Source organism: Marmota marmota, unplaced genomic scaffold (genome assembly GCF_001458135.2).
Source record: "Marmota marmota marmota unplaced genomic scaffold, marMar, whole genome shotgun sequence".
In the NCBI taxonomy this organism is placed as follows: Eukaryota; Metazoa; Chordata; class Mammalia; order Rodentia; family Sciuridae; genus Marmota; species Marmota marmota.
Window position 1 is genome coordinate 54,996,212 of NW_025999977.1, and position 26,433 is coordinate 55,022,644.

Below are 26,433 nucleotides of genomic sequence, written 5' to 3' on the forward strand. Positions count from 1 at the left end.
TTAAAGAATTTCTTCAAGATCATATCCTAATTTTTATTCAGAGATTTGAAAGTAAGAATTGATATATTTGGAAGTTTTTTGACTGTAAAAAGCTATGGAAGTGCGAACAGTTTTTAATATCAAGAATACTGACTTTTCTGATGTATTTTACTTTGGGTTTGATTTTTTAAAATGCTGTTGGAACCCTTTAGGAGCATAAGCGCTGCAGCCTGTCCGGGACACTGGGCTCAGGCGGGTGTGTCGGAGAGCTGTGCCTCTCAGGGGCAACGTGGTGTCTGGTGCGCACAGATTGAGGGACACAGCTTCCCGGACATTCTGTGAGAATGTGCCTTGAAAGAAAGAAATGGTGGGTTTCCTTGAGGCTCCACGTGCCCGTGAAGACCATGTTCGGAGCCCTTCTGTGGAGCTCGGGGAGAGAGCAGCCAAGGCCCCAGAGCCTTCGCCTCTCCCGGGGGTTTTGTGGTTGCTGGCCATTGTGAGGCCATCTGGAGGTGCTGCTGGGGACTTGGGGAGGAGTTTCCCTGTGACTTTCTGAAGGCCGCAGGTCTGTTGTCAGTCCTCTTACTGTCCCTGAGACTAAGCAGCCAGGGCCCTTGGTTGACAGGCATGGCGTTTAGAGTCTGCAGGCCCCACTCCCACTGCCAGGGATGCCCTGGAGCACTGTGGAGGCCAGCTCCTCTTCCCCCAGGAGAGTTAGTGCAGGGCTCCAACGCCTGGGCTCCCTCTGCCACACAGGTGACCTTCCAGACTCCCCGACCTGGGCCCATCTGACCGTGCCAGGTGCAGTGTGCACAGAGGGTGTCGAAGCTTGAGGTTCCTCCCTGGGCAGGCTGGATTTTTGTTTGTTTGTTTTTTAAACTGGAAGCTCTTAATTTTATGTAACCATGATGTTTTTGTCCTGAGAATTTAAATGTACCATAAAATGAAAAATTCAAGTCTGTTGCTAATGCAAAATTTTGATTTTTCTTTACAGGTCAACTTTGTAGTGTGCCAACTCTTTGCCTTGTTAGCAGCCATTTGGTTTCGAACTTATCTACATTCAAGCAAAACTAGCTCTTTTATAAGACATATAGTTGCTACCCTTTTGGGCCTTTATCTTGCACTTTTTTGCTTTGGATGGTAAGTATTATTTTGATCACGTTTAAATGAAGACTATTTGGATATATTTGAGAATTGAGCTGCTAAAGATACATTTAAGGGTTTTGTTCTTTTATTTGCTTATAAAGTTTTCTCTCAAGACTTAACATTTTTATTTTTAATAGCAGAACAAAGAGTGGGGAATGGGCTGTCACTCTTTGGTTGGTCTTAGAGAGGAATTTACTAAATTGTAACTTATGAAAAAGGAGAGAGAAAAAAGGATGTAAAAAGACATTTTCATCTGGCTGGGTAGTTCTTTGCAGCACTTTGCAAATCTTTTATGCCAAGACAGAACATTTTAAATGGTTGTGGTGCTGGTGATGGTTTTCTTTCTCTCTTTTTTTTTTTTTTTTTGGTGCTAGTGGCTTCTAAGAGTCCGGTAATGTCCGTATTGAGAGAGCTCTCTTACCACTGTTTAGGTTCTACCGTTGGCAAAAAGAGTGTGCTCTTGGTGAAGAAAAGTTATTTATGATGGAGAGCTTTATTTGTGTCCTTCATGTGGGCCTGGGTGGTCCGTCAGTGAGCCCCTTCTCTATCTTGGGCTACCTGAGAGCCTTCATCCAGAACAGCGCCTCCTGGGTGCCAGGGAGAGCATCTTAACCAGGTGGACTCTTGGTGAAGGGCTGCTTGGTGCCTCCCTCTGGTGTCCTTTCTAGGACACTTACCTTGCGTGTCACTTGCTGATTGCTCACCACTCCAGGAGGATGCCAGGCTGCTTGAGAGCAGAGTGCGATGAGGTGGAAGTGCACCCGCATGGTCTGTCCCAGCCACTTGCCCCCGTGGGGTGTGGCACCTGCAGTCTGATGACACTTCTGTTTGTTCTGGGATGATGTAGCATTCTGGAGTGTGTTGGTATTTCTTAGTCTAATTTTTGCCTCTGGTAATTGCAAGTGTTTCCTAGAAACTCATGAAAAGTCACTGAGGAATAATTTATTGTGTCCCTGCCTGCATGGCCCTGTGGCCAGCCTTGAGTCAGGGTGCTGTCTTGGGCATGCATGTGTGCAGGAGGAGGTGTGAGTTGATCTCCCAGGTGGATCCAAACATGGTCTTTTCCTTCCTTGGTGACATCAGATTTGTGTCATCCAAGTTTTCTTGGGTAGAAACCAAGGCTTCTGGTAAATCATGCAATGGGGGGAAAATATAAACATTAATGTGTTTATATTTATTTATGTTTATTTATAAACACCCATTTAAAAAACTTTTTATTATGAAAAATTTTAAACATAGGAGTACACACTCTCAGGTGCCCATTACCAGCTTCAACAGGTATCAAACCCTACCTACCATTCTTTCTTATCCCAGTTTATTTTTCTAGAGTGAAGTACATTTCTGCCTATACATTTTACACATAAGTAACTTGGGTTTTCAATATGTACTTGTAGAATGTTCTCATGAGGGTTGGAGGAGGTTGGCCAGGGCATATCACTCAATTTGTGGCCTGTGGCAACAGTGGATGATGATGCTGGGACCCTGTAACATAGAGGTAGGGTCGGCAGGTTTCTGTGCTTCACTGTTCTTTACTGACGAAGCACTTCCTTGACATGCAAGCTGCCTTGGGTGCTTCGTAACATGGTGGCACATGATACCTGGCTTTAATGTTAGATAATTGCAAGTATTTTTTTTTTGGTACTGGGCATTGAACCCACAGGCGCTCTACCACTGAGCTACATCCTGAACCCTTTTTAATTTTGAGACAGGGTCTTGCTAAGTTGCTGAGGCTGACTCAAATTTTCAATCCTCCTGTCTCATCCTCCTGAGTTGTTGGCATTTCAGGCAGACACTGCCATGCCCAGCTATGTAATCTTAGTATTCCAAGTTATATGTGATAATCAGGATTTTTAAAAATTGAGTTTTCCTTTCTTAAAGGAGAAATCCATTTTGCTCTCCTTCCTTTGGGAAGAGAGGTGTTGATGCCTCTGCATCATGTGTAAGATCACTCTTTGCTAGTTGAATTTAGCTAGTGAGAAGTGAAATATTTTTCTCATTTACATTTTAGCACTTTGTTTTTCAGGCTTAAAGGTAATCATCTGTTACTGGTTTTTACAACTTCCTTTTGGAAGGACATACATTTGTATTCTGTAATAATTGATTATTTTACCTACTTCTGCTTGTTCTCAATTTTTTTTAAACTATCATCTGTAAGGTTTTTTTTTTTAAACTGAAAATTAGTTAATAGTTAAAATCATTTAAATACCTTTGGTAACTGTATAGGGTAATGAAATGAAGCTTAGACTTTGAAGTCAGATAGACCCGATGAGGTCTGGGGGCTTTGCCTGTAGCGGTCTGACTTTGGACTTGTTATTTGACCCCTGTTAGCTTCACTTGCTTCTGTGTAAAGTGCAGTCAGTGATTATTCTGAGCACTAAAAGCCAAGGTGCTACAGCAAACGCTGTGAGCAGGGGCCATTACTCAAGGTCACTTATGTGTCACAGGTTGAGTGTCCCTTATCAGAAACGCTTGGGACCAAAAGTGTTTCTGGTTCCATAGTTTTTGAAATATTTGTGTAGACTTCAGTAGTTGAGCATCTCCCATCCACAAACCTGTCCTCTGGAATGCTCTGGAGGCAAGCCATTGGGAGTGAATTTGTAGATTACAAATGCACAAGCTGGGTTCCTGTCACATAGTTGGTGATCCAGATTGGAAATTTTTGTGCTTATCCAATTTCTTTGTTAGTGTTTATCATACAGTATTGGAGTAGTGTTCTTGTTTTATTTGTGTGTTTCTCTCTAGACTGGAAGCTCTCTGAGGCCAGAAATGGTGTCATCTATTCTTATATTTCCAGTGTCTACCACAGTGGTTTTCAGAAAATGACAATTTAGGAGACGGGGGTTATAGCACAGTGGTAGAGTGCTTACCCAAAAACCTGGAGACCCTGGGTTTAATCACCAACACTTCAAAATAATAATAATAATAATAATAATAATAATAATAATAATAATAATAATATAATTATTATTATTATTCAATAAGTAGTTGAAAAAATCAAATGTTTTCAGCCTTTTTAAAACTTGTGCTCTATTAAATAAATTTATGTCTATCTTTAGTGTGATTTGAAATTCAAAATAAATAACATGTGTTAGTTAAAAACAAATTAAGGCTAGCTGGGTGTGGTGGTGCATGCATGTAATCCCAGTGGCTCTGGACTGGAGGCTGAGATAGGAGGATCACAAGTTCAAAGCCAGCCTCAGCATCGGTGAGGTGCTAAGCAACTCAATGAGACCCCGTCTCTAAATAAAAAATACAAAATAGGGCTGGGGATGTGGCTCAGTGGTTGAGTGCCCCTGAGTTCAATCCCTTGTACCAGAAAATAAAATAAAGTAAAAAATAAAATAAAAATAGGGCTAAGCATGTAGCTCAGTGGTGGAGCATTTGCCTAGCATGCATGAGGCCAGCATGGTTCCATCACCAGCACCTCTATCAATCAGCCAGTCAGTCAATAAAATACTAATACAACTGAAGTAAAAAATAAATTAAAATTTGGGGAGAAAGCATTTATTTTCAAAGTGCTCACACAGCTGAAAAGATTATGATGCACATTCTACCTCAACCCGCCCCTTGAAGAATTAACCAGTGGACAGGTTGGCCAGAGACAACACAAGTTTTCTTGTTGACTAGAATACCAGCTGGGTGTCAGACCTTAGTTTCCTTAACTCTGAAATTATGAAGGTTGGTTAGAGAGCATCTTAAAATTCTTTTTTTTTTTTTGGGAGAGAATTTTTAATATTTATTTTTTAGTTTTCGGTGGACACAACATCTTTGTTTGTATGGGCCACACGCATGCCAGGCGAGCACGCTACCGCTTGAGCCACATCCCCAGCCCCATCTTAAAATTCTTTTTCTAATTTTTTTTTTTAGAAAAGAAAACTAAAGAATTTCTTTAAAATTTTCTAATTTTTTTACTTTATTAATAATGCTTACTAGTTGGGTGCTTTCCCTGCCAGGTAACCCGGTCAGTGCTTTCCTTGTATTCGCTCAGTCCTGAAAGACCCAAGTGGCTGTTGTAGATCCGTTGCACCCATCTTCCTAATGAGGACAGGCGGAGTCGCTCAGGAAAGCACGAGGACATCACAAGTCCAGTGACCATTCGAACAGCAGCTGGTGCTAGATGTGGAGGTGCTCTAGACAGCTGCCCACGCATTGCACTGCATCCACAAGATTGCCAGGCAGGTCGTCAGAATGGCGATGCCAGGAGAGTGGGCACCTGAAAGTGACAGTAGGCACCATAGTGCTGTTTGAGAAATAAAATCATTGGCCTCAGAGTTTTAATGTCTTGTATTCCAAGGAAATTTACTCATAGAAAAGTGAAACTTTCCCCAAAGAATACTACAGCTTATTTTCTTTTCTCTTGTTTAAGATAAGTACCTTTAATGAGCTGTGCTCTCAAAATTTAAAAGCCCCTAAAAGAATCTAGCAGGCCCTTCAACATGTTCGCTCAAGTCTGTGAGTGAGTTGTTGTGCTGGCAATAAATAGGATGTTGGTGATTTTGAGAAGGGTGTGTGTTCATCATGCTTTTCTTTTAAGCCTCTTTATATTTGAATTTATACTCGTAAAGGTCTTCAGCCATCTCCTAGCGCTCTCACCACGGCAGCACTGCAGGCCAGCATTGTGTCCTGTGTGTGAGAGACAGGAGCAGAGCGGCCTGCCTGGCCCAGTGGGCAAAGGGAGTTGCTCCTCTGTGCCTGCCTTGGACCTTCTTCCTTACGTACGGAAAGTGTGTTCAAATATTTAAGTAACTTTTCTACATCAGTGGTGGCAGTTATTTCATAATGATTAAGTTAAAAAGTGATTCTAATCATAGGTTTTAGACATTTATTAATACTTCTGTTGTACACAGTGATTTGAAATTTTTATCATGAATTATTGATGCCACCAAAGGAGAAAGATTGAAAGAGGGAGCACGCACATGCGTGACCTCAGTGATGGTGTGATGGATTTTAATCCCAGAGATCCTAATCCTATGTTGCCTGAATTTTGTGAAATGAATGGATAAATTCTCTCATTTGTTTATTTTCTATATTAAGATATTAGAAAATGCTTCCATGTAAGCCAGAGTGTCTTGTAGATACATTACAGCAAATTGTCAGATGACAAATGTATTCTAAATTTATTAGAATTGTTTTGTGAATAGATTTGGGCATACTCATTTTTTAGTAAGTGCTAATACTCAGTACTTTTTGTTGTTTTGTGAGTACAGTTGTTCAACAGAGAAAGGCAGAGTCAAGCTAGGGTTGGAGAAGGCAGCTTGGGAGCAGCAGATGTTGTGCAGGGCTTCCTTGAACACTGCCCTTCACTCACTGGCTTGAGTAGGAGGAAGGCTGTGATCCTTGAGCCACAGACCCCACCCTGCTTCCTGTTGCTGGGAGACATGGAATCCTGGGCCACTGAGTGTAGTGTTTAGAGGTTGGTTTCCAGCTTCTGGGGCTGAACATGGGACTACTTCTCCAGTGAATTTTTGGATTTTTGGCTTTGTAGGTTTTATTCCTAATTTTTTTAATCTGGGAATGTTCTGGGTTCTAAGTATTTGTTAGCTTAAGTTATTTGAGCTCGATGTCTGTGACTTTTTCTAACAGGACTCTTACTTTGTTACAGGTATGCCTTACATTTTCTTGTGCAAAGTGGGATTTCCTACTGCATCATGATCATAATAGGAGTGGAGAGCATGCACAAGTGAGTACTCAACTCAGAGAATTTTATTTGTTATACTAAAAATAATTCTGAATCATGATTCCTTAAGGGAAAAACTGCCGAGTTGGTGCTACGCATCACTTCCAGTCACTTAGAGTGTAGCTGCTCACCTCTGCATCGCTGGCATGTTAGGGTGGCTAGTTCTTTGATGTTCAGGACTGACCTGTGCACTGAAGGACCTTTAGAAGATCTTGGCAGCACCCCACAAGTGTGACAACCATGAGTCCAGATGTTTTCAGATGTCCTGTGGTGCCATATTGCCTCCACTAGTCGATAGGTGACAGCAGTGAAGTGGGGTGGAGTGAATGAATTGGAGAGAGACTTGGGTAAATTTAGAAGGGGTGGATGATTGACGGGTAGTGCGGGTAGAAAATAAGGAAGTCCCAGGTTCCATACTCTACTCGAAAGTGGGGATCATTTTGAGGATATAGAGCATTTCAAGTGGGTATTTATTCAGCCCCTAAAACAATGTTTGGTGTATAGTAAACACTCAATAAGTATTTGTTGAGTAAATAATGTTGACTTTAAGTAACTGGAGACATGTAATGGCAGTTGGGTAGCTAGGTATACACATATTGGGATCTGGATAGGAGGATTAGAGATATAAATTTGGAAATATGTAATTAAGATATGTAAAAGGTACTTAATGTAAAACCCAGGGACAGAGCATACTAGCAGTTCCTGCTGGAGTATTCCATAATACCTGACAAGTGATATATAACATTTGTCCATTATTTTTCAAAATTTGGAAACACAAATGTCTGCAAGAGTTTTGCACAAGAAATCAGCCCAGCAGCTTTTGATGAGTGCTTTTCTAAGTCTCACTTTATTTTGCATCTTCTGTGTTTACACTATTCATCACCCTTCTGTTGTGTTCTTCACCAATCAATGGTTAAAAGTTCTTGAAGTTTGAGTTAGTTTTTTTTTTAATATTTATTTTTTAATTGTAGTTGGACACAGTACCTTTATTTTATTCATTTATTTTTATGTGGTGCTTTTTTATAGGATCGATCCTAAGGTCTCGCACATGCAAGGCTGAGCCACAATCCCAGCCCTTGAATTAGTTTTTATAAGAGAAAAAAGAACATTTTGGTGGTGTTTTAGGTGAAGCAATCTGCACCTTTATGATCCTGTTTTTAAAACCTTGTATAGATGGCTGGTTCAAAGTAAAACTGCAGTACCCTTGATATCTGATAAAAACTAGCTGTATGTTTTTCATCTGGAGATGGTAGGAGAAAAACCAGATTACATTACTGAAAACAGGATTTATGTGCTACTTACTTGCTAAAGCAGAAGTAATATGCCTTGGGGTTAGAAGGTTAGTTAATTCATAGCAAGAAAAAGGAAATTATTTCTTTTCTGAACCAATAGAAATCTGTGAAGTTAACTTTCTAGTACTTTGGACGAGTAGTGTTCAATATGGTAGCCATTAGCTACATGTGGTTAATGTTAATTTAATGTAATATGTTAATTAAAACTTACAGTTCAGGTCCTTAGTTACACTAGTCACATTTCAGTTGTTATACAGCCACATGTGACTAACATAGAGAACTTTTCTGTTATTCAGAAAATTCTATTGGATAGTGCTGCTTTAGAGACAAATAGTTGGGTAAAATCTTTATGGTAAGACAGATAGTTGTGTGTTTTTTCTTTATGTAAGTTTTTGGAGAGAAAATGATAGTTGTGTATATGTAACTGACATTTAGAACAGAATTCAGGTGTTGGAATCTGACACTGCTGATGGAACTGATTAGGATGAGTTGGGTTTTGCCATCTGAATTGTTATTAGGAAACAAATAGCAGGGGAATAATTAACTGGAAAAATGTGTGTTTTGATATTTTAAGGTCTCTTCTGTTTCATTTTATACCCATTTATGTTTTTGTGTTTGACTTTATTTTTTCTTTCTTGTTACTCATATATGCTCATTTAAAAAAAATTTTTTAGTTGTGGATGGACACAATGTCTTTATTTTTGTTTGTTTATTTTTATGTGGTGCTGAGGATCAAACCCAGGGCCTCACACATATGAAGGAAAAGCTCTGCCACTGAGCTACAACCCAGTTACACTAGATGGATGGGATTTGAACATTCTTATGTGTTGCTCAAAGTTATTGTCCATGTATTATATAATTCTACTTACATCTTTCAGTCTAGTTTTACGTGGTATGCATATTTTTTGAACAGCTGGGTTTTAAATGTTTAAAACGAATAATTTGTACTTCTCCGAGTACTCAACAGTTTTCAATTTCTTGAATCTATCTGCTTTATGGTCTTTATGAGGTGTTTATTGTATCATTGTTCTCTAAAACAGATCCGTGTGTAAATTAAAATCTTTTGACACAATATAAGCTTGATTTTTTTGTAGCTCCCTTCATTTAACATTCATATACAGGCTGTATTATTCTGGTCCATATTAGGTAATTTACTTGTGAAACTTAACTTATTCTAATATTCACTGTTTTTTTTTAATGGCCAGTATTTTCAAATAAACTTTAAAAATTTTGAGGAAAAATAATTGAAAAGTTTAGGTGATAAAGACTAAGGAAAAATATTTAGGGAACAGAGTGTTCTTACATATCTTATTAGTTAGTTTGGGCTTTTGTGACATAGTACCATAAACTGATAAAAAATGGAAATTTCTCTCACAGTTCTGGAGGCTGAGCAGTCTAAGATCAGGCTCACAGATTTGGTCTGGTGCAGGCTGGCTTCTGACTCATAGTTATTGAGATTCTCTTTGTAACCTCACGTGGTAGAAGGAGCAAGAGAGCTTTCTAGGTCTCTTCTCTATGGGCATTAATTTCATTATGAGGATTCTACCATATGATCTAATCACATCCGCAAGACTCCACCTCCAGATATCCTCACATTGGGAATTAGGTATCAAGATTGACATTTAAGCAGTGATACAAACATTCTGTAGTGCTACACATTGGATATTAATTCTTCTTAATTTAAGAGAGTGCAATGTTTGCCTGATTCACACAGCAGACTTTGTAAAGGACCAAATAGTGAACTTTGGCTTTTGGGTTGTAAAACATATACACTCTGCTGTTACAGCTCAAAGACAGCCACAACAAATGAGCATGGCTGTGCTTCAGTTATGTTTTATTTACGAAAGAGGTTGTGAGTTGAATTTGTTCAAACGTGAAAACTAAGATTTTTAAGAGTGGGAAGCAGAGAGATTCTTTATACCAACTTAAAAAAATATGTTATAAATTTGGTTTTTTGCTAAGTGTAATTTTAAATGTTATATAGCACAAATAGTGGACTATCTGAGCTTTGTTTATTAATGGCTCACTTTGAATTACTGTTCTAAACCAGATAGTTTCCTAAAGAGATGGTGGAAATGTTTGCCTTCCTCTTAGTATAACTTATTTTGGTAGAAGGGAAGTGGAATAATGAGGTAAGAGCTGATATTTAACACTTAAAGTGAAGAATATGTTATTCAAAACAACAAAAAAGGAATATGGTAAAAGTAAAGGCTTATGAACACATAAATTGTTATTTTATTAGAGATGAACAGTCCTGCAGCTCAGGAGGTGGAGGTAGGAGGATCACAAGATCAAAGCCAGCCTCAGCAATTTAGTGAAGTGGTAAACAACTCAATGAGACCCTGTCTCTAATAAAATTCAGAATAGGGCTAGGGATGTGGCTCAGTGGTCGAGTGTCCCTGAGTTCAATCCCTGATACTAAAAAAAAAAAAAAAAACACACACACACACAGAGAGAGAGATGAACAGTCTAATAGTGAAAATTTTAAATTGATTCACAATAGCATCAAAAAGAAGAATATGCTTAGGAATAAATTTAATGAAGCACGAGACAACTATACTGGAAATGAAAAGCACTGCTGAGTCTAAGTGAAGTTAGCCAATCCCCCAAAAAACAAATGCCGAATGTTTTCTCTGATATAAGGAGGTTGACACTCAGTGGGGTAGGGAGGGAGAGCATAGGAGGAATAGATGAATTCTAGATAGGGAAGAGGGTGGGAGGGGGCAAGGAATTAGCAAGGATGGTGGAATGTGATAGACATCATTATCCAAAGTACATGTATGAAGACTTGAAAAAAAAAAAGCGCTGCTGAGAAATTAAAGAAGTCCTAGATAAATATACCATGATAAATATACAAAGGTATACCATGTTCATGGATTGGAAGTTGTTAAGATGGTATTTTATCTGTATTTGATTAATAAATTCAGTGCATTCCTGTTAAAATTCTTACAGATATCTTTGTAGATGCTGACAAGATGATCTCAAATTTTAAGTGGAAACACAAAGGACCTGGGATAGCCCCTAAAGAAAAAGTTGGAGGGCTTACAGTACCTCATTTCAAAACTTACCTTAAAGCTCTAGTAATTAAAATAGTGTACAACAGGTGTGGGGGTAGACATGCATATTAGCTGAGCAAAATATGGTCAAATGATTATTGACCAAAGTGCTAGGGCAGTTCACTGTGCCAAAGGATTATCATTTCAATAGTGGTACTATGACATTTGAACAACACATGCAAACAAATAATCTTTACCTTTACCTTAAAACACACACACAAATTAACTTAAAATACTTTGGAGGCTTTCATGTGAGACCAGAAATTCTACCATTTGTAGGAGCAAATATTTTTGACAGTGGATTAGGTGAAGGTGTGATGATATTAAAAACATGAACAACAAAAGGAAAATTGATGGTTTTGACTTCATTTAAAATAAAACAGTTTGCTCTTCAGAAGACACTGTTCATAAACTGAAAAGGCAAGCCACAGACTAAAATAAGTTTGCAAAAATTTATCTGATAAAGAATTATAACTGGGGGCTGGGGTTGTAGCTTAGTGGTGGAGTGCTTCCCTTGCATGTGTGAGGCACTGGGTTCAATTCTCAGCACCACATAAAACTAAATAAGCAAAATAAAGGTATTGGGTCCATCTACGTCTAAACAAAAAATATTTAAACATAAATTGTATCTGGAATATTTAAAGAACTATTACAGCTCCATATTAAGCAAACAACCCAATCAAGAAAGGGGCAAAAAATTTGAATAGACACATCATGAGAAACGATAAACAAATGCAACATAAGCATATGATTACATACTTGGGATCATTGGTCACACAAAACCACAGCAAGATAGCACTTTACAGTCCCTAAGAAGCAGGTGTGGTGATCACATAGAGAGAACAGGGCAGGAAGGTATAATGGGGCAGCCCAAGAAGGGAAGAGTTTGGCAGTTTTTTAAAAAAATTAAGCACATATTTATCATACAGTCTAGTAATTCTGCTCCCAAAGAGACAAAAACATATCCACATAGATGCTTGTGTGTGCATGTTCAGTAGCCATTGTGTGCATTCACAATAGCCCAAATTGGAAACTACCCAGACGTGCAGGTCTCTCTGCTAGGTGGAGCGCTGCTGGTCAGTGAGCAGGAGCCTGCCACACACAGATGGCTCCTAGAACCTTTATGCTGAGTGGAAGAACACAGGCCAGAGCCCACGTGTGCGGAGTTTCTACAAAAGGAAGACTGTAATGAAAGAGGAAATTAGTGGTTGCTGGAAGCTGGAGCTTGGATTGAGGATTGACTGAAAATGGAAATGAGGGAATTTGTGGGGGCGAGGGTGATGGAAGGATTCTTAAACCGAGCTTAAGGTAAATTTACTAAAATCCATTGAATTTACATTTTATGACATGTAAATTTTACCTCAGTAAAGCAGATGAGAGGCCCTGGGTTCCTGCCCCAGTCCCTGCCTCACCAACAAAAATGAGCATTATAAAGGGAATTACATACAGAAAGATCAATATTAAAATTGAGGTACCATTTGGAAATGTTTGTTTTAAGGATTTTTAAAATATTTTCTCATTTTAGCAAATTTAGAAATGTTTATAGGCATCCACATTTTTCCTGAATTTAGTTATAAGAATGAAGGGTCAAAGATAACATTGACCCTCAAAGGGTGGAAACCTAGATGTTAGAGGGGAGACCTGGTAGCACCCATCTAGTGTTGGAAAGGAGAGGGTTTGTTTGGGCTTTGGATTACTCCAGACAGGATTGGATCACTAGTTGAAATGTGAAAAGGCACATTTTTGGTCCAAGGAAGGATGACCTTGATAACAGTGTGATTTGTGAAATATTGCTTTGTCCTTGAGACATTTAAATAGATGCTTTGGGGACAACTTGGTTTGAATACTGTAGGGGACAGTGCCAGCTGCCCTCCAGATTCTCTTCTGAAAGTCATTCGGAATAAGCCGTAGTTGGAGCTTTCTGGAACCCCAGAATGTGAGATGTTTATGAGTGCCAGTACCTTCCCCCCCTCATACCTATAAAAAGCCCTAAATAAAGTTGAGGGTTCCCATAATTTCAATTTTGACTTTCTCCCTTTTCTCTGCCTTATGCCTCAGTTCATGCACTGCTGCTTTTGGATAGCAGTACCTCATTGTTTCCTGATGCCACCAGAACACATGGAAGGGGAGCTGCCGCCGGCCTCTCGCTCTATGACTGGACAACTGGAGCCAGGCCTGGGGGCTGGGGATTGTGGACTTGTACCCCTGTCCATTACTCCAGGTGTGCTCTTTTAAGTGATTTCATCCCGTGATTAACACTCATTCCTGGCTGTCACAGCCAGCGTGCCCTTTACCCTTTTTATGAAATGAAAAGCTGTTGCTATTAAAGGAATCACACATAGCAGCTAACAGGAGTCTTTCTAGATAATCAGCAGGACTTGGAAGTACAGGGCGGCTCTTCCTGTTGGTCTGCACATCCTGCTGTGCTTTAGAGCTGTCTCCAAAGTGTGTGCTCTCAGTTTGCCTGGGGAGAGGACTTGCCGCTCTTTCCTGACCTCACCTCTGCTCTTTCAGGGACCATGCCTTGCTGCAGTCTGGCTGGGCACAAATCACGAGCCACTGAAGCAGGAACAAACTTTTACTTCCCAACGCCACGCACGGGGCCTTCTCCCTGGACACACCACACCAACCGGAAATCCCTCCTCCGGAAATCCCTCCTCCCGCACTTCCCCAACCAGTGGGAACTCTCGGGGATTCCAAAGTAGCAGGGGACTGCAGGGGTCTAATATACAATTGAACACACAGCTTAACATAACCATTATCATCTCAATGGCACGTGTCATTCCGACTCAGCAATGCCTCCCGGAAGGCAGCAGCTGAGGTCCATCTACTGGGACGTGTGTGGGTGCCAGGCCCAGGAGACTGGTGGTCTCTAATTGGAGCTGGGGCCCAGAGGCTGGGAGCTGTGTCACCTCCTAGTCTCTGTTCCCTTCCATTCGTCTGCCTTAGGACACTTTCTGCCCTGCTCTGCCCCTTGTATGGATTCCGTCTAGCTCTGTCCTGTCCATTCCTTTTGGCCTCAGCGGTCACAGGACCTCTGACTCTGGAGCAGGGGGAGGTGAGTGATGGGATTTGCTGGGGCTTCAAGCTCTAGTGGCTTTGTCAGTGGGACAGGTTTCTCGGGTATGATACATAGGTGAGAACCAGGGTCACAGCAAATCTCTTGGGGTGCACGAATATCAGGCCTCATTTTGTGGGAAGATGACCTGGTGGTTTTGTGGTGGGCAGGATTCCAGCAGGGGCTGTTAGTTGTGCAGTCAGTCTATTTGTTTATTGACATCTGCATCTGTTCTTTTCACTAGACTGACTTGGCACCCTTGCACGGGGTGCCAGGCTGTCCCTCAGCCTCTTCCCTCAGGGCTGAGGCTGGGGGAGGTGTGTGAGTGCACACTTTAAGCCTGTGCAGCTTAAAGTAGAAATGGCTGACCCACCCAGGAGCCGGGAGAACAGGGGTAGGGTGCTGTGAGTCAGGGCCTCAGCTGGCCAGAGTGGTAGCCTGGCAGAGCCTGATGCCAGCCAGTAGCCTGCGGGAGGGCCAGAGTGCAAGGACTGGTGGTTTACTAGGCAGCCGATTGTAAGAGATTATGGGAAATGTGTGTGAGTGTGAGGTAGGCACAGAGGAAAGGCGAGCTTGGGGAGGGGACAGTGTCAACTCAGATCACACTTGTGAGTGCCTCCCTCTCTTGGGCTGAAGGGCATTGTGTAATAGTTCCCTGTGCTGTCGAGGGAGAAGCAGATGCATCACATTCCTCATCACGTATGAGGAATGTAGATAGGCTGACTTCCTTTGTCTGGCATTTGTTTAGTATATATAGTTTAAAAACAGACACATGGCCTTTCTTATAGAAATACACGTTCTGGTAATGGGCACACTCCCCACGTGTCTGGCCCAGCTAGCAGCATCGAAAGGCCTGGTAGTAGGTGTGCTGTGCGTGCGTAGAGCTCCTCCAGCTGCGTGCTGGCTTCATGGTCACACACCCCTGGTTGAAGTTAGTGTGTATGTCACTCTTGGTCTGCCCTCCCCTGTGGATGTGGGTGAGTTGGGGCATGAACCCTTCACTCATACGCTGTTCCACCCCCAGGGCCTAGCAGTGTGCCTGGTACCTTGGGGACTCAGAAGAATTCGTCCAGGCTGGAGCGTGCTTTCCCTGTCCTTGGCTGGCCACTTGGCCTTGTTCTCCGGGGTGAGCTGCTTTCCTTCCTGGGAAATTCTGTCTTCTTCTGCAGGTGCTTTTCATGTGTTCCGTCTGGAGAGCCCTTCCTCCTCCCACCCTCTCACTGATCTTTGAGGTTTTGCCCTCACAGACGACAAGTTCTGTGACGTCGTCGTCGTCTTGCTTTGTTTTCCGGGTGTGGCGCAGTACCTAGGAGGTTGTACGTTCTCAGTTTTACTGAATGAGTGAATGAATGGAACATGGCTTCTGTGTGTCAGCAGGCCTATCAGGTGACCTCCTGGAGCTCATGCTGTCCAGCCGCAGCCTCTGCTCCTTGAGGACCACTGGCTCATCACAAAGCCTGCCCCGGAGGAGTCTGGCCAGCAGTGGCTGCTCCTCCTGCTTCCTCTGCACCCGGGAGCGCTCCCTCGCCTGATTCTTGTATCTGAAGCGTCTGCTGCTGGGCTGTACTTCTGTTCCTGTTTCCAGGGGCGCGGAATTGGGAGAAGCAGTGGGCTGGGGTAAGGAAGGGGTGCGTATAGGGAGCTCCCCACCTAGGCCATGGGAGAGGGAGGGAATAGCAATGGGTTTCAGGCACAGCGAATTGGCATTAGGAAGACAGGGCTTTGTGTATTCTACTGTGCTGAAGAGGCTTTTGTGGATGGTCGTGGGAATCAAGGCACCTTCTTGTATTTCATTTTTTGTTTTTTAACTTTTCTATGGGAAAATTTTGAGTTCCAAAAAATAGTCTTGAGATGTTTGGAACACAGCACAAGGGAACTGCCATTGTTTCAGTCTAAATAGCAGAAACGTGGGCCATTAAAATGGAAGAGTGGAGAACCTTCTTTGCCATGAGAAATGGAACTGAAATATTTCTTTGTAATGTTGCATTTGATTTAAAAAAAAATCTTTAGTTGCAGATGGACACAATACCTTTATTTGATTTGTTTATTTTTATGTGGTGCTGAGGATAGAGCCCAGGGTCTCACAATGTGCTAGGCAAGCGCTCTGCCACTGAGCCACAACCCCAGCCTGCAAATGGTTTTCAACAGCACAAATTATGTAAAAAATGTGAAAGATGTAAGTATATGCAGTCAATTGTGTGTAACTAACACGTTGCCCCCTGTGTGGGGGATTATTCTGAGAGAGCTGCAGGAAAGTGACTTCACACCTCCTCTCAGGTGCCTCAGCTTCTCTCAGGTTGGATCAGTCTTTATCCTGTGGCTAAACATGTCCAGAAACTCAGTGGTAATGGCCGTGTGGCCCACACCTCTGAACTTGGTTGAGGGCGGTCGTTCATGCAGCAGTACTTTTTGCGCTGACAGTGGTGTCAAAGGCAGCGAGGAGGAGGAGGGGTGACTGAGTCCCAGCCCTTGACTATTCAGTGGAGTAAGACAGAAACGGTCACACTACAGGGTGAGTATTTTAAAATATTAGGAAATAGTAAAGTGGTATTTTCCTCAGAAGTCCATTTTATTGATGTTTAAAAAATTGGCGCAGCGTAGTAGGACATGAGAAAAGATCAAACTCGAGCTTTGGCTTCCACAGGGTGGCCTTAGTATGGGTCTTAGGAGCACTGTTTTGAAGCCAGAGAGGAGTTGGGTTTCAAGCTCTGCTAGATTTCCATTAGCTTTGGGATGTGGCCTTCCTGGGCCTGCAGTGGACTCGGTGCCATGTGCAGGAGCACGGTGTGTGCACTGCATGTGTGGGTGGCTCCGTGAGCCCTTGCTGGGTAGAGGTTTGGCTACCAGGACCCCAGGTTTGAACTTCTGGATGAACTGTTCTCGGAGGTCATTCTTGGAATGAAGCATTTCTTTTCTGGGTCTTTTGACTGCTTGATGAAGCCAGGACGGGCTTGTTGAAGGTGCTCATGCTGTCCTGTGCCCGGTCTGTACCACAGATCCTTGTTGCTTCTCCTCAGAACATGGACACCTTTTCACACTGTTGTTGAATACATAGATGGTAGCTGCTCAGTACTTGAAATTATCTCTTCCTTGTCTCTTGAATGTAACTGTTTTCCAGATAGCATCTATGCTGATGGCTTTGAGTGCCCTGTTTGATGGGTGGCTTGCAGTGAGGTGGCTGTCCTGTGTCTCTCTCCCTACTTGCTTTTCCCATCCTGGGCTCACCACAGAACAGTGGACATGACTGGCCAGTGGGTGGAGCTAGAGAAAGTAGGGGCCGCCTTAGCTCATGTGGCCTTTTTCTCTGCCCACCATGACCCTGAAAGGCAGACAGCATCAGGGTCTGCCTCAGCACATCACCCATCAGGGCTGAAGAGGCTCCTACATTGCGGGTTCTTAGATAAAAATGTGTCACAACTGCCTGGACTGTGTTAGGAGTGAAGGAGGATCTTGGAACTGTGGTCTGGCAGGCAGAAGCCTGAAGCCATTTGAAAATTTGCTCTCATGAAGCTGATTAGCTGTGGTTAGTTGCTCAGCAGACCCTGAGGGGGACAGTATTACCTTTAGTGAGGACAATCCCATGAGACATAATAAAATGTGCCAGGAAAGAAAGTGGACTTTACGTCTTTTTCTTTTATATTCTTTGTGGACCATATTTAAAAAGCCCTTCAAAGGTTTGGAATAAAGGTACAGGTACTTTTGGTATTCCTGATACTAAACTAAAACTGTTAGCAGTTCTAAAATTGATTTGTAGTCTCATCTTGTCCTCATGATTGTTGCTATTCCAGCAGTTCTGTGTCTGCCCTGTGTTTGCATCATCATTCCATCCTGTTAACGATCCTCAGAGGTGGGTGTGGAATACCATCTCACCAGAAGTGGGCATAAGTGGTGGCTGAGGTTGGAGCCTGATTCCATTTGGCCTGTGCTATCCATCATTGTGTCCTGTTAGTTTTAATATTAACTGTGATTATGAAAACATGTTCTTCAAAAAATACCCTAATTGGCCGTGTGGGTGCACGCCTGTTATCACAGCTGAGGCAGGTTTGAGACTCACCTGGGAAACTTAGGGAGACCCTGTTTCAAAAAAAAACAAAAAGGACTGAGATGTAGTTCATGGGTAGAACCCTGGTGTAGCAAGTGTGAAGGCCTGAGTTCCAGCAGTACCAAAGGAAAGAGAATACCTTAAATAGATTGAGGAGAAATGGAGGCGCCAAGAGGGTGACTGGGCCCTTGTTGGGTGGGGGTTTGTAGGGTTAGTCATTCTTCCTGAGAGCACATGTGCGGGTGTTCCTTTTCAAAAGACTGCAGTTGTCATTTGGCATATTGTGTTTACAGTGTAGGCTTTTCAGATACTGTTAGCTCCCATAGGGAGTCACTTGGCCTAGGGAATTTCTGAAAATCTGTAGAACATACTATTATTGCATCAGATCGAAGGACATGGCTCAGATTCCTTTATACTGTTAGTCACTATGGAATCTCTTAGGGGTTTTTCAGTTCTAAACTTTCCAGTGGTAAACTGAGTCCCTGTTAAGGAGTTGCCATTCTTGAAAACACGAGGTGAGCATTCTTTATTCAGGTCTGGGCTTGTGAATGAAGTAGGGGTTACATTCACGTAGGGATGCTTGCCAGACTCCAACACCCTCTTTGGTAAAGAAAAGGTTTACTTTGAGTGTTTTATTATGTCTAAATGTATTATAATAGAAAGAAACCTGCATGTATTACTTATGGGCTGGGGGCTCTACCAGGTCAGGAGTCAAAAATGTTTGTTTAATAGCTAATATGCCAAAGTATCCAATTAAAAATAAAAGAACTTTGAAGATGTTATCTAATTGGATGATATGTCTTTCTGGTCTTGAAAATACCATTATTTTAAAATAATGAGGTAGTTGTAATAATTAAAAATAAGAATATTATGGTATTAGGTACTTCCTAGAAACTAATCTTGCTTTTATATCATGGTCTTAAGTCTGGTCAGAATATTAAAAGAAAAAATGAGTCCATCCTTGTGGATAATGAACACTGTCCTTCTGTGACCTTCCTGGACCCCGTGCTATTTACATAAAACCTGTGGTCCTTGTGGAAGTGTTGTGGGAAGAAAGCATGAATGACGGCTATTTTACATGATGTGAGAAACGGGGGCTTGCTGGATGAGAGCGCCACCTGGGTGTGGCACTCCTAGGTGGCCAGCCCTGGGGAGTGCGGGTTCCACACTGGAGGCAATGTGGTTTTACAGGAAACCTTTGGACTGACTTTGAAACTTGGTGGTTTGACTTCTACAGGCCAGGCACTTTGTTGAGTTTTTGGGTTTTTCTTTTTGTTTTTAAAACAAATATCTTGTTTACCTGTTAGGTTGATCCTATGTGGTAGGAGGTGGTATTTATCTGTACATGTGAGGAAACTGAGATTCTTATCACTTGATCCAATCACTTGAACATGGTCATGAAACTAGTAACTGGCTCCAGACACAGAGATGCTCACCTATAATCTCATTGGCTCAGGAGGCTGAAGCAGGAAGATCTCAAGTTCAGAGTCAGCCTCAGCAACTTAGTGCAACCCTTAGCAACTCAGTGAGACCCTGTCTCAAAACAAACAAAAAACCCAAAACAGGTTGGGGATGTGGCTCAGTGGTAAAGTATCCCTCGGGTTCAGTCTTGGTTAATAAAACAAAAACAAAACTAGAAACTGGCAGCTCTGGAAGTCTGTGGTCCAAGAAGCTCACCCTTGTTGCTGGGATGGTTAGATTGCTTTTTTAATGAGATTCTTTTAAAATGATTTTAAAATTTAAGTTGGGGAAACATTTTTTATTTGCTTATCAGACGGCGTAAAAATCTTGATTTTTTTTTTGAAAGAGTAAGATTGGGCTGGGGATGTGGCTCAAGCGGTAGCGCGCTCGCCTGGCATGCGTGCGGCCCGGGTTCGATCCTCAGCACCACATACAAACAAAGATGTTGTGTCCGCCGAGAACTAAAAAATAAATATTAAAAATTCTCTCTCTCTCTCTCCCTCCCTCCCTCTCTCACTCTATCTTTAAAAAAAAAAAAAAAGAGTAAGATACTGTTGAGATATTGTATTATGACTGGCATTTTCTTAATCTTTACCAAAATGTGGTATTGGAGGGTCTTTTAATCTTTAGAATTTATTTAAAAATTTCCAGATTGTTTGGTACTAAACTGCTGAGCCACATTCCCCAGTCCTTTTTAATTTTTTAGGGTCTTGCTAATAAGTTGCTGAGGCTGACTTTGAACTTGTGATCTCTTCTTGCTTTTGGCTCCAGAGCTGCGGGGATCACTGGTGTGTGCCACTATACCTGGCCCAGTGTGACATTGTCTTAATGACAGCTTATCAAACAAAAAATCCTTACGTAGAGCATGTGTTGAAAGACAGACAAAGGGAAATAGAGGGAGCATCAATGGTCTGAAAAGCCCCCTGGCTTTTTGGTGAACTGCTGTTGGCAGGTGAGCTGGGAGACCATTGCCTGTGGGAAGGAGGTGGGATTACTGGTGTGTCCTGGCCTAGGAACTGACCTTGGGCTTTGCAGATCAGTGTTCCCTGGTGTGCCTTGCCATAGGGAGAAGGTGACAGACCCAGGATGGGGCAGCCAGTATTTTGTCTTTCAGAAAAATTTAAAGCTCTGTAGAGCTTGTGGTGGGACGCTCTGCTTTCACAGCCCAGGAGGTCAGAGGCTGTTACGAGAGCAGGAGATGAAGTCTTACCCTGTTGTCACATTTTTCTTAGACACTGGAGTTTTAAGATGTTTAGAAATGACCTTAAGTTAGGCACTTTTTGTAGCTACTCAAATTTTAAAGTATGAAATCTAAAATCTAATTCTATAGAATCAGTATGATTGAATTGAGCACACTTAGTTCAGAATTCATTTTTGCTCTAGGAAATTGAAGGAGGGGGATCAATTGAAAATAATGTACAAAGATAGAAACGTATCATTCTCTGTTTCCTGATTATTTAAGACTCTGCAGGATCTTTTTTGAAACCAGTCTCTGATCTCTCTGGTGTTTGATTCCAGTCCAGTGATTGCATTTGTGTGCATTTTATGTCAGAATCCCATTTTGTTTTACACTTAATCGCTTTCATTCCTTGTTTAAATTGTGTGTTTTTGATATCTTCTTATCCTGTTTCTTTTCATTCTCATCCTTATATATTTTAAAACAAACAAACAAGCCCAAACAGACAAGGTTTCATTACTCTAAAGGACTGAGCTCCCCGGGGAAACACTAGGGCTGCTTTGATCTTAGGCAGATGGAGCGACACCCGTCTGTCCGTGGTGGTTTTCCCAGCCCAGTCCCTCTGTTGTGAGAGTGCGCCCCGTAGCATCCTGCTCCTTGAGACGCTGTCTTCTGGCCGTCACCTGCCATTTTCTATCCTTGCCTGGTTCTTAACGTTTGGGTTCCTGTGTGTCAGTGGGCAGTGTGGTGCCCTGCCACCACCCACAGGGACGCACAGCCTCCCTACCCAGCAGGGTCCTGCCTTGCACTGGATTCTGAGTAACTGTCTGTGGCACAGATGCTGGAAGCTTCTGTATGGAGGCCAGAAGGTCAGCGGGATGTGTGGAACCTTGCAGGTGAGATGAGTGCTGCTCCGTGACCTCTGGGTTAGGAGACTCTCGTTACCATAGTGACTAGGATGGCAAGCTCTTTCTGTGTGTTGCTTTCAGGAATCCAGTAGGGTTGTCTTCAAGTTCTTACTTAATATGTGGTCTTCTGTTTTCTGTAGATTTCCTAAAAGTAGTTGAATTGCGTTACAAATAAAATCTAGCAAAACAAGGTGAAATCTGTGTAACTCATCACAGCTTTAATTACCGTTAGAGTCTTATTAATAACTAAATTCTATCAGCCCCTAGCATTTGCAGACACTACTGCTATGTCCGATCAGTGTTAACTGCCCCCTCTCCTGGCATTTGGTATTTATGATTGCCCTGGCTAGAGACTGTGACCTCGGCTTTCAGTGGAGAAAAACAGAGAGCTTGAGTATGTTTGCAGCGTGTCCTCTGTAGAAACTAAGTTGGTACCGGAGTCTGCAGTGCTGAAGCCACTTGCACCTGGCCACCAGACTCGGCTCCTCCCATCTCACTGCTGTGTGGATCCTCCCTGTGCATCTCAGTGTTCTGTCCTTTTAGGGTTGTTTTCCTTTATCATTGCTTGGTCTGTGTGCAAGTAACATGAATGATCTTAGTTTGGTATTGAATTGAGAAGCTAGAGCTATTCATTCTTTTTGTTTTTAATTTAAATTTTTTGAGATGAGGGGAGGACCTTGCACATGCTGGGCAAATGCTCTACCACTGAGCTACCCCCCAGCCCCGAGGGTGGTTCATTCTCATTCCCGAGTTAGTTTCTTGGTTTATCTGGGCCTCGATTGGTAGCCCCTGTGAAGTGTGGGAGCTGTGGCACGTCAGTGGTTCTCGGCAGCTTTCCTCGTCCTGCTCCAGGCCTGAGCAAGAGGACGCAGTGGCAGCAGTTCTCACCTCTGTGGAGTAAATGGTTTTATCAGAAGTTTGGGGAGTGAGACAGTGATTCTGATAAGGCTTACCCTCTCTACACCTGAAAAACAAAAAATAAACACAAGTGGTCCTCGTTGACCTGCTCGCTCACTGTGCCTGCCGACGGACCGTCATGGGCAGGTCCCCTATCTTCCCACCACCACTTTCTACTTACCACTCCTCCAGTCTTGGGGTGCAATCTGACTGCTTTTTTCTTTGTTTCTCTGACTGGGGTGACTTGCCAGCCTCTTGATGAGTTGCTTGACAGTTTGGCCCAGAGACCCTGGTAGTCCCTGAGATCCTTTGGGAGGTAATAAAGTCGAAACTGTTTTGATGTCGACACTTGGACGTTACTGTCTTCCCTCTCCACCTCATTCTCTCCAGGTGGAAGTGGGGCTTTTCGAAGGCAATGGGAGGCTTGATGTTGTAGCAGAACTGTTTTAGAATCCAGCTGTCTCTTTTGAGTTAGACGCTAAAGAGATTTGTAAGAACGTAAAACAGTGCCATTCTTTCCACTAATTTGCTTTTATTTTGGAATATATTTTTCAAAGAAATGTTATTTATGTTGGCCTGTAATAGATTTACTGTCATTTTTATTAACAAATATTTGAATTAACAAATATTTTTAAATTCTCAGTTTTGTCGGGATGACAAAGCCCAGCAGTTCTCACCTCCGTGAGTAGGTGTGGAGGGGCGTCCCTTCGCTCTCCTGTCCTCCTGCACGTCACCTCCTCTGTCCTGGGGTGCACTTGTCGCCCCCAGGCACTTCATCTTGGGTGCACATGGGCTTCTATTGCGCATGGGCAGCCCTGTGGAGTCACGAAGGAGCAGGCTGAAGCCTCCAGCTCTCTTGAAAGTCATTGTAGTGACATTTTTTCACTTCCCTTTCCTGTTCTTTTCAGAGCTTAGTCTGAATTGTAGCCACCTTGTTCAACCCATTCACTTCTCCCATCCTTGGCAGACAGTATAGATCTGTGATTAAAAGTTGTAAGATGAGGATACAGACAACTGGGAGGTGCAGAGGCAGCTGGAGGAGATGGGGAAGCGACCACAGGGTGGGAGCTGGGAGCTGTGTCTGCAGCTGCCTCTGGGCTGAGGAGGCCCCCACTGCGGCCTGTCCTGCACATTCCTCCCCGGCCCCTGCCCTGTGCATCTAAGTCTGAACTCACCCTTGGCCCCGGGTCTCCTCTCGCGCCCTCACACTCTCTGGCTGAGCTCTCCATCCAGACAGCCAAGCCAGATGGCTGGATGACACCCTCCCCGCCTCCTCCTCCCACGGGCAGCCATCACAAGAGCTGTCTGTGCTTCTCTGGCTCTTGGGCCACTTTGAGGACCTGGCATTAGTGAAGCATTCAGAGCTGCACCTGGCAGGTGTTAAGCTGCACCTCCTGGCAGGTAGGGAGCGCACAGGAAACAGCTGTGAGCGTGTGCTGCTGTTCTCTCCCTCCTGAAGTCCCCTCACTGCTGCCCCTCAGCTCCTCCTGTGTCTGCTGTTCCCTGATTCACACCTGGATACCCTCACTGTGCTCTGCTGTCTGTCTGATTTTGCCTCCTTGCTTCAAGTCCCATATTGTCCCTGCTGGTGTGGCTGCTTAATGGTGCCCCTGTGACAGCCCCGCCTGCTTTTCCACTCTCCGCCAAGACTGCCCACCATAATGAGCCGTTTGTCGCTCCACACACATGCCCCACTGTTTCACATTCTCTCCTTTGTATTTGCAAGCAGCACTGCCCCCGCATGAATTCCTGCAGGGCTTTCACAGCCCTGTCCACTGTGGCCTGGGGGTGGAGACTTTTCCCCTCTCCCAGGTAGGACGAGTCACCTCTGCCCCTGTGTGATGTGCTTCACCTGCGTTGTGCATACCTGTTCTCAGACACTGGGGCCCTGGTGACAGTCCCGCCTCCAGAGCCACACCTTTCTCATCCTTGTTCATCTGCACAGTGGGCTTCTCTGGCCTCAATTTTCTCATTTCTAAATTGGGAGTAAGAACAATGTCTACCTTGTGGGATTGTAATGAAAACTGAATGAGATACTGCATTTCATTAAATAGAAGATGCCATTTATTGTCAGATAAACCATTATTTCATGTCCACTAAAGAGGATTTCATGGCATCAGTTGAGAAGGGAGTCTTGATTTTACAGATACTAAGATGTGAAAATAAATGTGTATCAAATAAGGTGAAATAGAGGACACAGAGGCCCAGCAGAGGTGTGCCATATGCCTGACGACTGTCCGTTTCCCTTTCTAGACTTTGTTCTTAAGAACACGAGTACTAAGTCTTGTTTCATATTGTGTCCTCAGACCCTCACCAGACAGTCGTAGGTAATTGAGATACAGCGACTGCTTATGAGCTGCCCATTCTGTCATACCTGCAGAGGGCACACTGATGTGTGTCCTTCCTCCAAGTCCTGACTTCTCACCATCTGAGCTGCTGGGCTCCTGCTCAGCTGCGGGGGTATCTTCCTCCTCTTCCTCCTTCTCAGACCACTTGCATTATGAGCCAAAATTTGGAATGCAAAGAACTCATGCATTCTTGTCTATTTTTGAACTATACAGAATTGTTTGGGAACCCCTGCCATAATTTTCTACATAAATGTTTTATAAATACTTTTCCTGAAATATAATGGAAGAGAGATGAGTGATTTTTGTGTGTGTGAGAGAGAGTGTGTGTGTGTGGTTATGGAGTGGGAGATCTGGGCAGGAACACTGCTTATTGAAATGTACCCTGAAGGATTATACAGGTGCCTTATCATCTGGTTGTGGTGGCCGTAGACCTTAGAATTGGGGCGTGGTTGGGAGTCAGAGGAAGTTTTCTCAAAACATTTTTTTGAGTCCTGGTTTTAGCAGCACCTAGAATAAGGTAAAATCTTGATGTGTGTTTTTGTGGATAATTGCCTTTCTCAGTTGCCCCAATCATTATTGTCAGGCACGATTGATGTTACTAAAAGGTTTAAATTTTGGTTCCTAAGTATTTTTGAGATACTAGATAAAGCTGGATTGGGAACTATTAGTTGGATGATATATTGAACTACATCAAGAAATCTTAAATGTTGTTGTAAACTATAATATTATTCTTCGTAATCTGAAAGACAAAGTAATCTTGCTTAATACCAACAGTCAAAACCCAATTTTGTGGGGCTGGGATGTGGCTCAAGCGGTAGCGTGCTTGCCTGGCATGCGTGCGGCCCGGGTTCGATCCTCAGCACCACATACAAAGATGTTGTGTCCGCCGATAACTAAAAAATAAATATTAAAATTCTTAAAAGTATTTAAAAAAAACCCCAATTTTGTTGTATATTTGAGTCAATTTTGGAAATTTTCTTCATAAATGACAGTTAAATGTCTTAATTATGTTACTAAGCCAGGTGTGGGAGCAAAAGTTGAATTTTGTGAAGAAAGAACTGAATAAGAGGCAGGTGGTTTGGTATGTTTTTGTCATCTGTAAACAAGAAGAGGAAAGAACCGAATGGCTTCATACATCACTATCACTATTTATGTCTGGTTTAGTGCATACAGCTAAGCCCCTTGCCTTTTCTCATGAATAGTGTTTGTAAAGGAACAGACAAAATCCTTTACAACTTTATGTATGTAAAACTTTGAGATCTCTTTGTTCTCACTCAGAACACCTGGTCAGACAAGGCACGGCTGACTTCTAAGGAATAGCAGTCTTTATTAAGGAGCACAAGATTATCTGCAGATCTCTAGAAAGGAATCAAATGTGTGTTTTGGTCACTA

General features: G+C 42.8%; 1 protein-coding gene across 5 annotated transcripts in view; it reads left to right on the top strand.

The window, feature by feature from the left end:
* Mboat2 (membrane bound O-acyltransferase domain containing 2) overlaps window positions 1–26,433 on the top strand; it is a 109,190-nt gene that overhangs the window by 22,177 nt on the left and 60,580 nt on the right. For 2 of the 5 annotated variants that reach the window (XM_048804852.1, XM_048804854.1), the window contains exons 2-3: window positions 974–1,119; window positions 6,728–6,805. In XM_048804852.1, the coding sequence (XP_048660809.1) occupies window positions 6,774–6,805 (32 nt within the window). In that variant the 5' untranslated portion in view covers window positions 974–1,119; window positions 6,728–6,773. Of the gene's footprint in view, window positions 1–973; window positions 1,120–6,212; window positions 6,607–6,727; window positions 6,806–13,209; window positions 13,372–26,433 lie in introns of those variants that run through there. The other 3 variants (XM_048804853.1, XM_048804855.1, XM_048804856.1) reach the window with 3 other exon arrangements.